General features: G+C 42.5%; 1 protein-coding gene across 1 annotated transcript in view; it reads left to right on the forward strand.

The window, feature by feature from the left end:
- The window catches only part of LOC124788919 (beta-alanine transporter-like), a 462,896-nt gene that overhangs the window by 432,554 nt on the left and 15,009 nt on the right, over positions 1-15,333 (forward strand). The window contains exon 10 of the mRNA XM_047256201.1: positions 13,579-13,635. Coding sequence (XP_047112157.1) covers positions 13,579-13,635 — 57 coding nt within the window. The remainder of the gene's footprint in view (positions 1-13,578; positions 13,636-15,333) is intronic.

Here is a 15,333-nt window from a genome sequence, read left to right on the forward strand (position 1 = left end):
CTCAATGTGGAAACTGTTATTCGTGGCCACAGCGGGTTTGTGTGCCAGACTGGCATTCTGCCAATATCTTCCACATGACCATCTGCCACGCTGGGCAGCTCTGTTAAGGCATGATAGCCATCGTGTACCGCTCCCACAGGTTCGAGCTTATATCTCTGTGCCCAACGAGTATTGGGGCACAGTCGAGATGGCTTGGATGTATTGTAGGCCACATGAAGTCCCAGGTTGGTCGATATCGGTGGCCGTGCAGCTTTTCCTCTGGAGTTGTAGTCATGTCAGAGATCAGTAGCTGGGTGAGGACCTCTGCTCTGTGTACGGGTCATATCGTTTTCCGGATTTTCACCATAATGGGGTGGACGAACAGCTCGGCTACATCACTGGATTGTTAGAACAGCACTGTTATGAATTCCGTTATGCCATTCTAGGAGCAGAAAGATACTAAATGACAACAGAGGATCATTCGCTAAAACTATTGTTTCTAAGTCCCATTCATTCGCGAGTATTTTCCAAAAAACCGCTTGTTGTCCCACTGCTGCGGTATTAGGCATTTAAATGAGAGACGGGAATTTTGAGTATGTATAGATGATATTGATCCACATTTCTCGCTGCAATGAGCCGGCGAAACCCACATGTATGTGCTCCTACGAGAGCTGCTGTCTTGGAACGGGTCTGGATCCGTTGCATAGGTGCTGACGAGTTGACACGTAGGCTGCACAGTATCGGGCTGTCTTCTCTATGCCTGCTCTTTGGGTCCGCGATTTATACTGTGGCAGTTTATTTGTAAAGGACCGCCATCGTCACACAAAATTGTACAATATACTATTCTCTACGCCCGAAGTGATGTTAGGCAAACCAGCATGCCACATAGCGAATACCTGCTTACGTGTCACCCCAGTGTTTAGCAAGCTGGAGGCTAATGACAGAGTCATAAAGTGGCGGCGGGATGGCCACCAGGCAATCGTCAGCGTTGTCTTGAGCACGAGTAGCATGTGGTTACTGCTTTGAGAGAAAACTAAGTTGGAGTTCTGGAATTGTACGATGGGTGCGTTCCAGTCAGTCTTGGGGAACACATCTCACAGTTTGCTTTAGAAGAGGGTCCTCAGCTGTGTCCTTTGCAATTAGGGCTGCTGTGAAAGGGAAAATTCTGACTGCGAATTTATGGTTGCTTTAAAACGGCCTCAAATACGGATGAAACCATCTGGCATGCGGAAAACTTACAGTGATGTTTTGCCCACTGACTTGATGTAATGAGTGTGAGGGTGTCTTGCTGCACCACAATATCTGTCTCTCAATGTCATTTTGCAATACTACTGGCACTGATCTAGCTCTAAAGAAGTGAAGAACTCCCGAAGACTGTAAATGCGTATTTAAACTTCACTTGTTTGTTAGTGACATATGTTCCTTCATAAGGTTCATACCCATATGGTGTTCGCATTATTGCATGTAATGTAACACGGAACACGAGACGACAAATAAACAGCATATAATACTCTTTACGTAAAAGGGCAAAGTTTAGTAACTGTGAATGAAAACTTTTTTTTTTAGTCATCTGTCTTTGGACTAGTTTGATGCGGCCTGCCACAAATTCATGACTTCCTCTCCTGTGCCAACCTCCTCATCTCTGACTAGCACTTGCAACCTACGTCCTCAATCATTTGCTGGATGTACAGTTTTGCCCTGTACAACTCCCTATAGTACAATGGATTGGTTCGTTGGTTTGGGGCATAAAGTGATCAGACTGCAGGATCATGAGACACTTTATCCTCAAGCATACAAATCTCCAAGAGAAAACAATTTAAAAAAACCAGCTGGGAGAAGTAAAAGCGAGTAGAACTATTGGAGATTCACATTGAAAGAGAAAACGAAAGAAGCGAATGACAGGGGCAAATGTACATTAAAAGGAAAGGTAGAGTAAGGTATTAAAATCATATAGCAGATGGCCTGGCCTAGCTGTGAGCCTGCCACTCTGCAACATACTAAAATCGCCAGCCTAAAAGACAAGGTGAGAAGAACACACAACCTAAACGACAAGGTGAGAAGAACACACATAGGGAAAAGAACTCCAAGGCGAACAAAATGAAAGAAAGAGTGATGAAGAGGTAAAAGGAAGGGTGGAGGTCTGGGAGAGAAGGCCATACGCTCATCCTTAGATTGTATAATAACCCCTCCCCCCCCCCCCCCCCCTATGAAGAAACGTAAAACTGAATCGGCCCTTGAGGCATGTCACCCAACACCGTAGGTAGGGTGCTGGGATGGTTAAAAGTCTGACGCAGAGCAATTAAAGTTGAGCATTCCAACAAGAGGTGGACAACAATCATACGGGAGCCACACTGACACCAAGGTGGGTCATAGCAAAGAGAGGTGGCCATGTGTTAGACAAGTATGGCCAATGTGGAGCCGGCAAAAGTCAACAGAGCCCTTGTGAGTGGCTCACATGGATGACCATCACACATTCGTTGTATTTACTTGGGGTACTGAATGTGCGCCATTCAGTTTCTCAGATCGCAAAGACTTTTCGGTGGAAGACCGTTCGGAGATCAGTCTCTGGCAGGCCGATCTCTAGAGTTGGCCCAACGGTAGCCTGTTTGTTCAGGCTATCAGCAAGTTCATTGCTCAGTATCCCGTCATGTCCAGGGGTCCAAATATAGGTCATTGATCGTCCATTGTTGCCGAGGGCATAAAGAGACTAGTGAGTAGTTATTACCAAAGGATGTCAGCGAAAGCATTGGTCGAGAGCTTGTAGGCTGCTTAATGAGTCACAACAGATGATGAAGGACTCACAGGTGCAGGAGCAGATATGCTCAAGAGTGCGTTAGATGGCTACCAACTCTGTACTTAAACACTGCAGCCATCTGGCAAGGAGCGCTGTTCAGTATGTCCAACGTGATCGTATGCGAAGCCAACTAGACCGTCGACCATTGACCCATCGTGTAGACTATTTCTGAGCCCTCACACTTGTTGAGAAGAGAGATAAATTGCCAGTGTAGGGCCTCAGGTGGGAAGGAGCCTTTTGGGCCTTGCGATAGGTCCAGCCAAAGCCGTGGCCAAGGTATAGACCATGGGGGTGTTCATAAGCGAACCCGCAGGAAAGGTGGTATAGGGGAAGCGTCGAGTTCATTAAGAAGTGACCAGACATGGATGGCAAGGGGACTCCCAGTTATGGACTGCAGTTGTGGGAGATGGATCACCATGTTAAGGAAAGGGAATGGAAGTGTGAATGACTAGGCAAACTATGAATGTTTGTGGTATAATTTGCAAGCAGTAGTAGCCGACAGAGCAACAATTGAGGAATGTCAGCTTCCACAAGGAGGCTTTTCAAGGGCTCAGTCAGAAGGCTCATGTCGAAAGTGAAATTACACAGTGGTGGGTAGGGTCCAGGAGGCGCAGTGCAGAGGGCGATGCTGAACGATGCACCAAGTTCCCATAGTCAATACAGGACAGTACGAGGCCTTTGTAGAGCTGCAGCAGTGCAGGCAGTCAGCACCCCAGTTGGTGTGGCTCAGGCATTGAATAATATTAAGATGGCCCCAGCACTTGTCCTTAAGATGATGAAGATGGTGAAGCCAAGTTAAGCGGAAATCAAAGACCAGTCCCAAAAAGGGATAGGCCTCCACTACATCTACTAGCTGATCATCGAGGTGACGCTCTGAATGTGGTAGACAGTATGATGACAGAAGTGCATGATGCAAGTCTTGGCAGCCGAAAACTGAAAGCTGAGCGAGCGCTTTCAGCCACACCAAAAGAAGAGGAGCAGAAGAAAATACAAAAATCATCATCACATAGGAGAGGAGATACTGACGACCCTACTGCTAATGCGACACCATTGACAGAAATTGAAAAGAGTGGGACACTCATAACAGAGCACTGTGAGATCCCATTCTCTTGCATATGGGTTGCCCTGAGGGAAGCACTGATGTGAACTCTGAAAGTGTGTGGCGACAAAAAGTTTTGTATAAATACCGGGAGTGGGCCCCAGAGACCCCACTCAGGCACAGTATCGAGGATGTGATGTCGCTAAGTGGTATAGTACGCCTTCGTCAAGTCGAAAAAGATGGCAATAAGGTGCTGTAGCAGGGAAAAGGCCAATCTAATGCAGACTCCAGGTGGACCAAGTTGTTGATGGTGGACCGCCCTTGGCGAAAACTGCCCTGGCGTGGAGCCAGAAGGCTCCAAAACTCAAGGTGCCAACACAAGTGCTGGCTGAGCATACGTTCGAGCAGCTTGCACAGAACGTTTGTGAGGCTGATAGGATGATAGTGGCTTCCTACCAGGCTTTAGCACTGGATCGGTGACACTTCCCCGCCATTGCGCCAGATGCGATTGAAGATGGTCAGAAGGTGGCGCTGGGAATTCGCTGACAGATGTTTAAGCATTTGTGAATAGATGCTGTCTGAGCCAGGGCGTTACATTCGCTGTTTGAAGAGATGAAAGGTAATGTAGTAATTCTCAGATGCAGAACTGCTAACATAATGCTTGGCTAGATGCTCTGTGATTACGTCTGGATCGACAGATATAGCTCCATCAGTGGAAGTTCCAGGTCCACCTGCAGGTGTCTGATAGCTGTAAAGTCGCCAGAGCTTGGTCTAAACCTGGGAAGCGGAGGTTCGAGTACCAATGGTGGAGACATAGTGTTCCCAACATTCCCAGTTGAGTAGGCAGACCTGGGCATGGAGCCGTTTGAAGGCTAAGAACTTCTCCAGGGAGGGGTGGCGCTTATGACACTGGAGGGCTCACCTACGATCTCTAATGGCTGTAGCGACTTCCGGCGACCACCAAGTCACTGACTTCCACTGAGAGCAACTGGAGGAACAAGGTATTGCCGATTCAGCTTTGGCCATAATGGTATTAGTGATGGTATGGGTCACCTCATCGATGGTTGCATGAAACAGGGATTCAGTGCTGGTAGCGGAGGTGAAAATGTCCTAGTCAGTCATGGGAAGAGCCCAGCTAGGCCAGCATCGAGATGAGGGACCCTGGTGTAGTGACAGGAAGAGAGGAAAGTGGTCACTACCACACAAGTCATCATGAGCTTTCCAGTGGAGAGACAAGAGAGAGTCAGGACTGCAGAATGAGAGATCTGTGGCCGACTATGTCCCATGTACCACACTGAAACATGTAGGGGCACCTGTTTTCAGGAGGAATAGGTCGAGTTGAGTTAGGTCCATGACATCTCTACCACGGTCAGTAAAGTTGGTCCACCACACAAAGGGTTATGGGCATTAAAATCATCCAGAAGTAGAAAATAAGGGTAGGATTGTGAAATGAGTGCAGCCAATATATGGGGCGCAGCGTCACCACCTTCAGGAATGTAGGTGTTAAAGACGACAATTGCCTGCGTCGTCCTCATGCTGACAGTCACAGCTTCTACAGGTGTTTCAAGGGGCACAGGTTCGCTACAGATAGAGATAAGTACAAAGATACAAACTCCACCTGACGGTCAGTCACAAGCAGTATGGTTTTTTGCAGCACCCCCGATATCCACAAAGGGTCTGGATCCCCATTGTGGGAAACCAGGTTTCCTGAAGGGCAATGCAAAAAGCACGTGTAACGCTTAAGATTTGGCGTAACCCAGGCAGGTGGGAGAAAAAACCGACCCAGTTCCACTGTATGATGATGCCATCTGGAATTGGGGGAGGCACATAGCGACCAAGGAGGTTGAGTATTTGTATCCATTGACATTGTGGATGAGGCGTTGGTGAGATCCAGGTCCTCAGGGGAAGCTCAAACATCCAATTCGTCCTCAGATGCAGAACCAGTAGGGAGTGGTCATGTTGAGGCCTCTGGAGGGCCATGTATCTTGGCAGACTTCTTTGTTTGCTTGCGCTCTCGCATTTCTTTAGGGGCTTGCTGATAGGACTTCTCTGAAGCAGCTTCAGGCACGGAGGAAGACTGTGAAGTTCTGTGTCTAGCATTTTGTAGCTCCTTCAGCCACTGGCGAGTGTCCACTGTGGTGTTAGTAGAGACCTTGGAGGAGAGAGACCCTAGGGACCCCTTCTGCGAGGGAGGAGCCTGAGGAGCTGTGCCCTTTCCAGCCGCGGCTTGGTATTGGTACGAAAAAATTGAAAGAAAAATCGTTTTTTGGGTTTTGTAAAGAACCAGCCATGCCTTCATAACCCACTGCCTCCATTACAATCCAACGTAGTCGACGTTAGATGCAAAAGAGCCAGAAAATTTGCTCCACATGCTTAAGCTTGTGGAAGTGTATAATATTCATACTTTGACACTGTACAGCAGGATATTCACTTTAAGATGATCCTTCTGTTCGGTATAGAGATGGTCTTTAGCTCAAGGGCTATCAAAAACACCTGACCTTACCTTTGTATCACGAATGGAATAGGAGATATGAGACGCGGAATAATCCAATTTTTAAACGCGTGGTTTTGAAAAATATTAGGCAGCATATGCAGTCGTGCACGTACCGATATAAATTTTATTTGCAAATGAAAATTGGTCGAAATGTGTAAACATTCAACGGATTGAGTGGCAGCATAAACATGTGAAAGAACGAGAAGTAAGTGCAAAATTAAAGTGCTACTCTTAGCTCAATACGTAAACCAACAGCCTTATACAAAAGTTATGTGACTATTTTTGTTTGATGTTGGCAACATGTGCAATGTGCTTGCTCACTTCATAGATATTCCTACTCTGCAATTTGAGAGAAGAGGAATTTGTGGCACAACTTGACTAGAAGATGGGATCGGTTGGTAGGACACGTTCTGAGGCATAAAGGGATCACCAATTTAGTATTGGAGGGAAGCGCGGAGGGTAAAAACCACTGAGGGAGACCAAGAGATGAATACAGCAAGCAGATTCAAAAGGATATAGGTTGCAGTAGTTATTCGAAGATGAAGAGGCTTGCACAGGATGGAATAGCATGGAGAGCTGCATCAAACAAGTCTCCAGATGAAGACCACAACAACAACAGATATTACAACTTCATGATACTTTTTCTATACCCTTAGAGGAACTTAATGCGGTCAGAGGTACAAACGTAGATTCGGCTTATCTGTGCAGTGAACGTTTCAATGTAGAGATCAGCGTTTTCGTTGGCAAAATACAATGCCTTTAAATCATGTGACTTTGTGCCGCTTGCTGGTACAAGATCAGTAGTTAAAAGTTGGACAGAAGTTGAGAAATCGAAACACAATACACCCTTTTGGCTAGGTGCAGTTATGCAAGGATCAACAGTGTGAAATACAGCAAGTCCGTGAACAAACCCCTTGTCTGTCGAACTTCTCCTTTTTCTTTTACTAGTTCTGCACTTCAGGTATTGTGCAGTCATGCCCGTTCCGGCTTCACAAATGTCTCCAGCGTGTCGTGACCCGTCTGCTTTCTCTACTTCCTCTCGGCTTGTAATTCAACGCTGCCTCAGAGGTCTGGTGTATTCCATTCTTTGTGCCTTATCGATCCAGTTCTGTGCATTATGTAATATTTTGTTATGTGAACCTTCTACATTTCAGGTTTTTCTAATGTCTTCATTTCGTATTCTATCCATTCACGCAAATTCCCTAACAATTCTTAGAAAACGTCATTCCTGCCGATAATTTTACTCAATCGCTTTTGAGCCGGCGTCAAGGGTTCGCTGCCATAAAGTGATCTTAGTAAAGCCATTACTACATAAAATTTTCTTGTAGTTTCTTCCCGAACTCTGTGCATAAAAGTTCTTTGATTGGTCCCACATACAATTTGAAATTTGCAAACTGTTTGCTCAATATCTTTGTCATTATAAAATCGTGTCACTCTGAAGGTATTTAAAATCCGGTATTTCTTCTACAATGTTTTGTAGTACGGTCTTTGATCTGACTGGATGGTTTCCCCTGAAAGCCATAATTTTCGTCTTATTGACTGAGAGTTTCAAATTTTGCGACTGACATTTATTACTGGTTAAAAGAGACTTTGATGTCTGTAACTGTGAAATGTTTAGTTACATTATCATTTGATAGTCTGCAAACGAAGAGTGTTTGAATAGAAACTGTTGGATAATTTACCAGGACACGATGAAAAGTGAAGACGTCGGATTTAAAAGTCTTCACATGAAAATTTCGGACACATTACATTACAGCACTCCTCTTGTAATTCCCATATCTACTTTCAATTTCCATTACTTTGAGGTGTCGTCAATATTTGTATTAAAAACAGTGACTGACAATTTAAACATTTCCTGAGTCTTGTATTTGCATGAACCCTTTCACTTCTTTTAATTCCCTTGTCTAAGATAATGCTTCTATACAGGCTACTTATTGCCGAAATTAGGTGTTGTGGCTATCCCTCGTTTCACAGTATCTGCTACAATTTAATTTGATTTAGCGTGTAAAATGCATTATCAAAATATGTAACAGCGAGATGAATTTCCAATTTTTTTTCCTTTGTTCTATTATATGTCTTATGGTGAAAGATTAACTATGCACGAACTCCCTTCCCTAAATCCATTTGGTTCTTCCCCTAGCAGAAAATCTGCGAAATTTTTAATCTATTTTTTGTTCTTTTAGCACAGCTTTCATATCCTGTATTCATGAAACTAATACTTCTCCAAATCTCACACTTTCTGCAGTCCCCTATTTCGCATAGATCATTCAGAGTTATTTACAAAGAGAGTGGTATATGTTAGTTTTGCCTGCATTTATTGAGTAGATATAAAAATTCACAAGTAGCATATTATATCACTGTATTTAACAATTTCCATATTCACCCCATCTAATTAAAAATCCTTCCAAGTTTGTATAGCTTCTCATATTATATCTAATTCTCGTTATATTATGGGGTCTGCTTCTGGGCCTTTATTTCCAAGAGACATCTATTTCTGTTGCAGTCACTTTCTAATTGAGGCACTATTGTTTATACTGTTTGTCCACGGTTGTTTACATAGTACATTTATTTTTGCAGTATCTTTTCTGGTTTAAGTGCTTAATATCAGTAAAATCAGATGAGCTGCCCCTCATGTACATCATGCACCATCTCACGTACAAATTTGTTCTTTGCTTCCTAGTGAGTCTGTCAGGTTACTTTCTTGAAAACTGTTCTTTCCTGTTTACGTGCATCATGTAATAGATTTGTTTTATTTCCTAAGTATATCTTTTATTCCTTCCGTGTACCCTCTCTTGCTTCATTTAATTCTGCGCACCACATTTTCAAAACCTTTTTCTTCTTATCTTTCTTTTCTTTCCCTCAGTCTGCAGTTTTATAGATTACCCTTATTTTTGCTATATAAACTAGTCAGAGTCAAACACTCAACACAGTATAAGATCACAATGTAGGTAGTCCGTAAGAGGGTCGTCAGCACGTATCTTGTGAGCAAGTAAACTGAATACGCCACTGGCTTGTTGCTGTGTGGGCAGTTTTCTCCCGCTACGGAGATCACGAGATCAGTCAGGTGATGTGGAGTAGAGGATGTCGGCTTGTCAGCGACCTGTTGCGTTGTCTACTGCGCTTATGTGACACCACGGCCTGTCTGAACGAGTAAATACACTGGCCGGCAAGAAAGCGAAGCTCCCTGAAGTGGAAGAGGACACTATTCGAAACTTCTCGGGTTGTGAGAGCACATGATCTTATTTCTGTGACTACAAAATCGAGTCAAATTTACGAAGAACTTAGCCGTCCGAACCCAGATATTAGAGTGATGTGGCAACCACTGTGACCTGGATGTATGCATCAATTCGGTAGTAAATGGTGTCATAAAGCCATTGTTTCCTCTTATGATGCTATCTGACCCTCAACTGTAGTAAATGGTCCATGATATCCTGGATAACGGCACTGGTATGGAGACGACGTCCGCGCAGGTCGCACACATATTCCATCTCGGACAGATGTGGGGATCATGCTGGTCATGGGAGTACCTCAACATCAAACAGGCAGTTCATGGACATCCGTGTATTATCCTGTTAAAAATCGGCGCTGGAGAGGTAACTCAAGAGGATGCAGGATGTCCTTGACCTACCGCTGTCCCATCAGAGTTTGCTCAGTTAATACCAGCCGTAACTCGAAGTGAGACCCGATGGTATTTTATAATACGAACAGCATGTAAAAAATTTTCATTCAGTTGAAAAAGCAAACGCCAATCGCTGGGACAGAGTGGTGTATATAAAGTAACACGCAAGCAGTGTGAAAAGGGGTACATCGGTCAATAAGACAGGGCTATGGCAGTTGGGCTATACGAGCAGGGATTAAGGATGAAAGATTATACCTTTCCTGGTCATCTTTTCACAGAATACCACTCACGTAACATAGAATGTGAAGCTTTTCATTTGTTAAGAAAACAAGAAAAATGACTTTACTGGAAATCAGCAAACACATGACAAAGAATGCCAGGTTACAATAAGATGATCAGGACCAGTTTCCTATCTCGCCTTTGTTAAATTAACTTTTCGTTACAGATAATAGAGTCAGACTGTTAACTCGTCTTATTTCTCATCAGTTTTTAAATGTATTCCGCAAAATTCTTTGTCCCCCCCCCCCCCCCCGTTTCACAGTCAATGTAATTTTTTCAATGTGATAATAAATGTAATTTCTTCCTATGCAATAACAGTATGCCATTTTTGTATCTTTCGAGGTATATAGTATATGTGTAAGCCGCACATAATGTTCATCTGTTTTCGCGACGTTCAGATGTCACTTCAAGATGGTCTAAGAAGCCGGAAGCCAGTTCGTGGTCAAATGAATGTAATTTTTCAGAGCATTCAGAGGTTTTTCCTTTCTTCATTATTATCATGTTCAGCCAAGAACCGACGGAAAATTGATGTAATGTTAATCCAGCGGCATTCATCAGCAATGTACGCTTCCCGGTTAAACCACCACTCCGAGCAAAGCCGTTTGTGTTGTGATGTTCACTGCATCGTACGCATGAGATGGCAATTCAATAGTCTGGATTGTGTTAGTCACCGACCAGAGGTGTGGGATGACACAGAATTTTGCTGGGGAGCCCACTACTTGTCTCTAATGACAGGTGCAGATTTGAACATATTATGATATGCTTGGTGCACAATACGGCGATACTACCTTTTGGTGGGAAAACGTGTACCGATCCACTGATACCTTGGCGACGAGACTGCCTGCTCTCGTGTCTCTGTGAAGCCAAACATCGGGCTACTGTACTTCCGAATCACCCACAAATATGAATATTGTGTGACTCCACCAGCCCACAAAATGGAGACCCACTGCGAAGCCCCTATCAAACTCCATCGGGTGCTGATAAAGCTGCCTCACACGTATTCGTGGCATTTCCGTGTCTTCACAGTGACGATATTCACGCCCTTGATCCAACTTATAAGGTTAGGTAACAACACTAAGACAGTCTGGTGGCAGTTCAACATGTCACATTGGACTGGAACTCTGATCTTTTATTTACCTGTCGGTGGTATATACGTGTACGAGGTCAGTATGACATCTGGCGACGTCTTCTGAACGCTCCGTTTTTTTTTTTGTTTTTTTTTTTTTCAGTCAGTGTAGTCTCAATCTCGGAGTCTGTCTACACCACCACTGTTACTCCTTTCACGTATTTTTGTTTGCATCCTTAGCAGGAACAACCAGTCATCTTTGCTGAAAGTAATAAATAAATGTGTAAGTATGCATATGTCTAACATTGAAGTTTCAGTAGTTGGTTCAAAATGAAAAGTTAAAAATCAGACATCCATAGGAGTGCAGTACGCCATGTTCATTCCATGGATATTGGTAATCTGTGGAAAAGAATCAAATATGCGAGACAAACAATTTAATGCAGGAGGAATGCCAATCATCGAATCCCAACAAATACTATTAAACCTGTCCAGCCTCATGTATACGTCTAGAATACAGCACATAAAGTACTCTGAATGCAGAAGATAAATTGGAGGTACTTAAATGTGACGTTAATGAAGGCTGTGGAAAAGTGAAATACGGAAGGAGCAGATTATGGAGAAAAATGTACGATAACAAAAGTATACAGAATTTCTTTCCGGATGGACTGTCAATTTTCTTTTGCACCGGGTTCGGCGTTCTAGAATATTAAGCTGGACTTGTTGGCGAAAGTAGAGCGAAATCAACGAGCAAGTAGGTAAAAGCAAATCAACAGAAAACTGATTGAGCTATCGGGCATGGTAGTTAAGTAGATGTGGAAACATTCGCACAACAAAAGGTGGACTTTGAATACTAATAACTGTAAAGGAAAAGCGGTCCACAGTGACTTGGAAGCTCTGGCTTATGTTCTACTTACAGAGCTTTTCTGTAGAAATTTCTCTTTACTTTCGTCTTTTAAGTTGCTTTTGTGAACCGGTCTCGCTATAGGAGAGATGCTTTATCTCTAGATGAGGCTTCTCCTTCTCAAAACCCTTGCTAACGAGCAGTTACTCGAAATGAAACACTTGCAAGACAGCCAAGGAGCTACACAAATGATGAAAAGCCACAAACATCAAAGAAAAATGACGGTCAGAGAAAAATCGTAATTGAGAAATAGCATCTAATACTTAAGGGCACAGAGTGGAAGAAGTAAGAAAAAGAAGCGAATCTGACTTGTTAAAGGGCTCTGGAGTACCTATTAGAGTACTGCTGGCTAAATGTAACTCTCTGATTTCATATCTGAAAATACTAATTGTCATATTCAATGTGAATTATGAATAACATAAACAAAGGATTATCACAGTGGACTGATCGTTACCTTGACAATACGCATCAGTGACACCAGCAATTTTAAAAACGAAGTCTATAATTTATGTTCTCTTTTTATCCTGTCTTGTTATAAAATCGTTTCGCTTACCGCATTTAAAGCGTTTGAAGCACTTGTGTTACGAAAAGGGAAAGTAAAATTGTTTCACCCAGTATACAGCCTTGTATGGGCTTTACAAAAATCTTTTCATATTGCATGTCAAAGCAAGAGACTTCAGTAAAATATGTGACTAAATGAGGAACATAAAAATTCTGCATTGCACCAAATGATTGTTATAAAAGTAATACGTTGAATTCACAATGTCATCTTGTATGGTGCCATGAGAGTCATTAGCAACCCAAGGTACCAACTGGGACCCTTGTGAAAAATTCACATGTCAGTTTTGTCCACGAAACTACATAGTCAGAGATGACTGATTAAATCCTTAATTTATCGCTGTGAACTTAGCAGTGAATTTCATTATAGGTAACTATGTAGTATTGCCTGCTTCCATATCAGAGAATGTTATTCCCGCAAATGTAATAGTACTGGAATCCATTTTTGATTATTGCATGGTTATAACCGGTTATTTGTATGGAATTGGGGATGCTGAACGGTTAGTTTGTTCGTCGAAACGTGAAAAGATAGCACGAGAACAATGTGCGCACTTCGGTGAACAGATGGTGCCTGGGGTTGGAAATTATTAGCCTAGTTGTTCATACATAACCAGTTATTGATGAAACGGCCCAGAGCCACGTTTCGTACATACATAGTACGGAAGTCCAAGCACTTTAATCTCTTGTACAAGTAGAAACAGTATTAAAGGACAATATGTTAAGTGAAATGTGAATCATACACAATTATCTGGAACCTAGTAAGGATTTCGTTATCCACCATAAAAAAATATTTTACCTTCTACACATGGGTTTTCATTTAACTGACTCTGTCATTTCTCATTGTTTCAGAGTGGGAGACGTGTCAATGGAAGATAAGCCAACGTCCTTAGAATCACCACTAAGAAGGTAAATCGCCTTTATAAATCTTGTGTACTGTGTTTCCATTTTGTTAAAAGCCAGCTTCCACAAGGAACATATCAACAGGAAGACCTAATTACACATTTTAAAATATGATACTGTTAAGAACATTCATGTGAACGTGTGCATATGTAAAACATTGTGCTTATATTGTATTTTTACTCATTTTGCATAAATTGTGCACAATTGGGCCTCATGTTTCTCCAAACTAAATTATCAGTCAGTTAATAGTTGAACAGAATCTTTGTCATGTCAAACAGGTTACGTAGTTAACTTTAAAATGCTGTTTAGTTAGAATGATAACGCTTCTTATCGCAATACGGTATTAATGTAATTATATTCGTCAATTTTTGCTTCAGAATTTTTTATATTACTGTGAATGATTTATGAACTACTATTTTATGCAGTTAAATTATTGTTATGCTTACAACGCGGAAGAAAAGCTAATTGCTTCTGATGTGCTATTTGTTGGAAACTTTATTCGGCCCAGTTTTAGCTTAGTATCGAGCATATTAATATTAAATTATCGCATTCTAAAAACAGAATATTCTACATAATTTAGCAAGTTACCTGTAATCATAATCTTCAGCTTCATGAAAAGCGGTACTGCAAAATTCCTTAATTCTCTTGCATTACTCCTTTAGGTCACACTAAGGATATTAATTACGTGCTTACAATACCATACGCATCACGGAAAACATAATTATATGCAGCTCATCTGACAGAAGTTCTAACAAAGCAATGTAATTTAAACGTGACTCCAGCTTAGAGCGTCTACCGGCTACGTGGACTTGTTTCATTCTCTGATACAGTAACAACGACAGAGCCCAGCTGTCTGATCTATGCGGCTGAAAAATTCTCTCTCGTTCATCAGAGAGTACATATAAGTCATATCATATTGTACATGAAATAATGAATGAAAGTGCAATGAACAGAAAGACAGCTGTAATCGGTTATTTATTTATTGTAAACACTGTTTTCGCTGCTTTAAAACAGCATCTTCCAGTGAAATCAGTGTCACATTGGTGCGCGAAGAAGACCTGACCTTCGTATTCAAAGATCAGACCGCTGAAGAAGGGAAGTCTTCAAAATAAATAAAATGGGATATTGGAGAAAATAGTGCCATGAAACACCTGCGGTGAAAGCAAGGGCACAGCACGGAAGGCGGTCAGGTGTGTACTAACACCAAAAGGCGACATACGGTGGGAGACGCTACAGAGCGCATGAAATTTAACTGCTGTTGCTGCCTGCATTATATTTTTTTCTTAGTCATTAGTCTTCTGACTGGTTTGATATGGCCCGCCACGAATTCCTCTCCAGAGCCTACCTCTTCTTATCACTTGGAACCTACGTCCTCAAATATTTGCTGGGTGGTATCCCAATTTCTGTCGTCCGCTACAGTTTTTACCCTCTACAGCTCCCTCTAGTACCATGAAAAATATTCCTTGATGTATTAACAGATGTCCTATCATCCTGTCCCTTCTTCTCGTCTACGGTCGCAGGTTCAAATCCTGCCTCGGGCATGGATGTGTGAGACGTCCTTAGGTTAGTTAGGTTTAAGTAGTTCTAAGTTCTAGGGGACTGATGACCTCAGCAGTTAAGTCCCATAGTGCTCAGAGCCATTTGAACCATTTTGAACTTCTTCTCGCCAGTGTTTTCTATACTTTACTTTCCTCCGCCAGTTCT

The sequence above is a fragment of the Schistocerca piceifrons genome, chromosome 3 (genome assembly GCF_021461385.2).
Source record: "Schistocerca piceifrons isolate TAMUIC-IGC-003096 chromosome 3, iqSchPice1.1, whole genome shotgun sequence".
NCBI classification, from domain to species: domain Eukaryota; kingdom Metazoa; phylum Arthropoda; class Insecta; order Orthoptera; family Acrididae; genus Schistocerca; species Schistocerca piceifrons.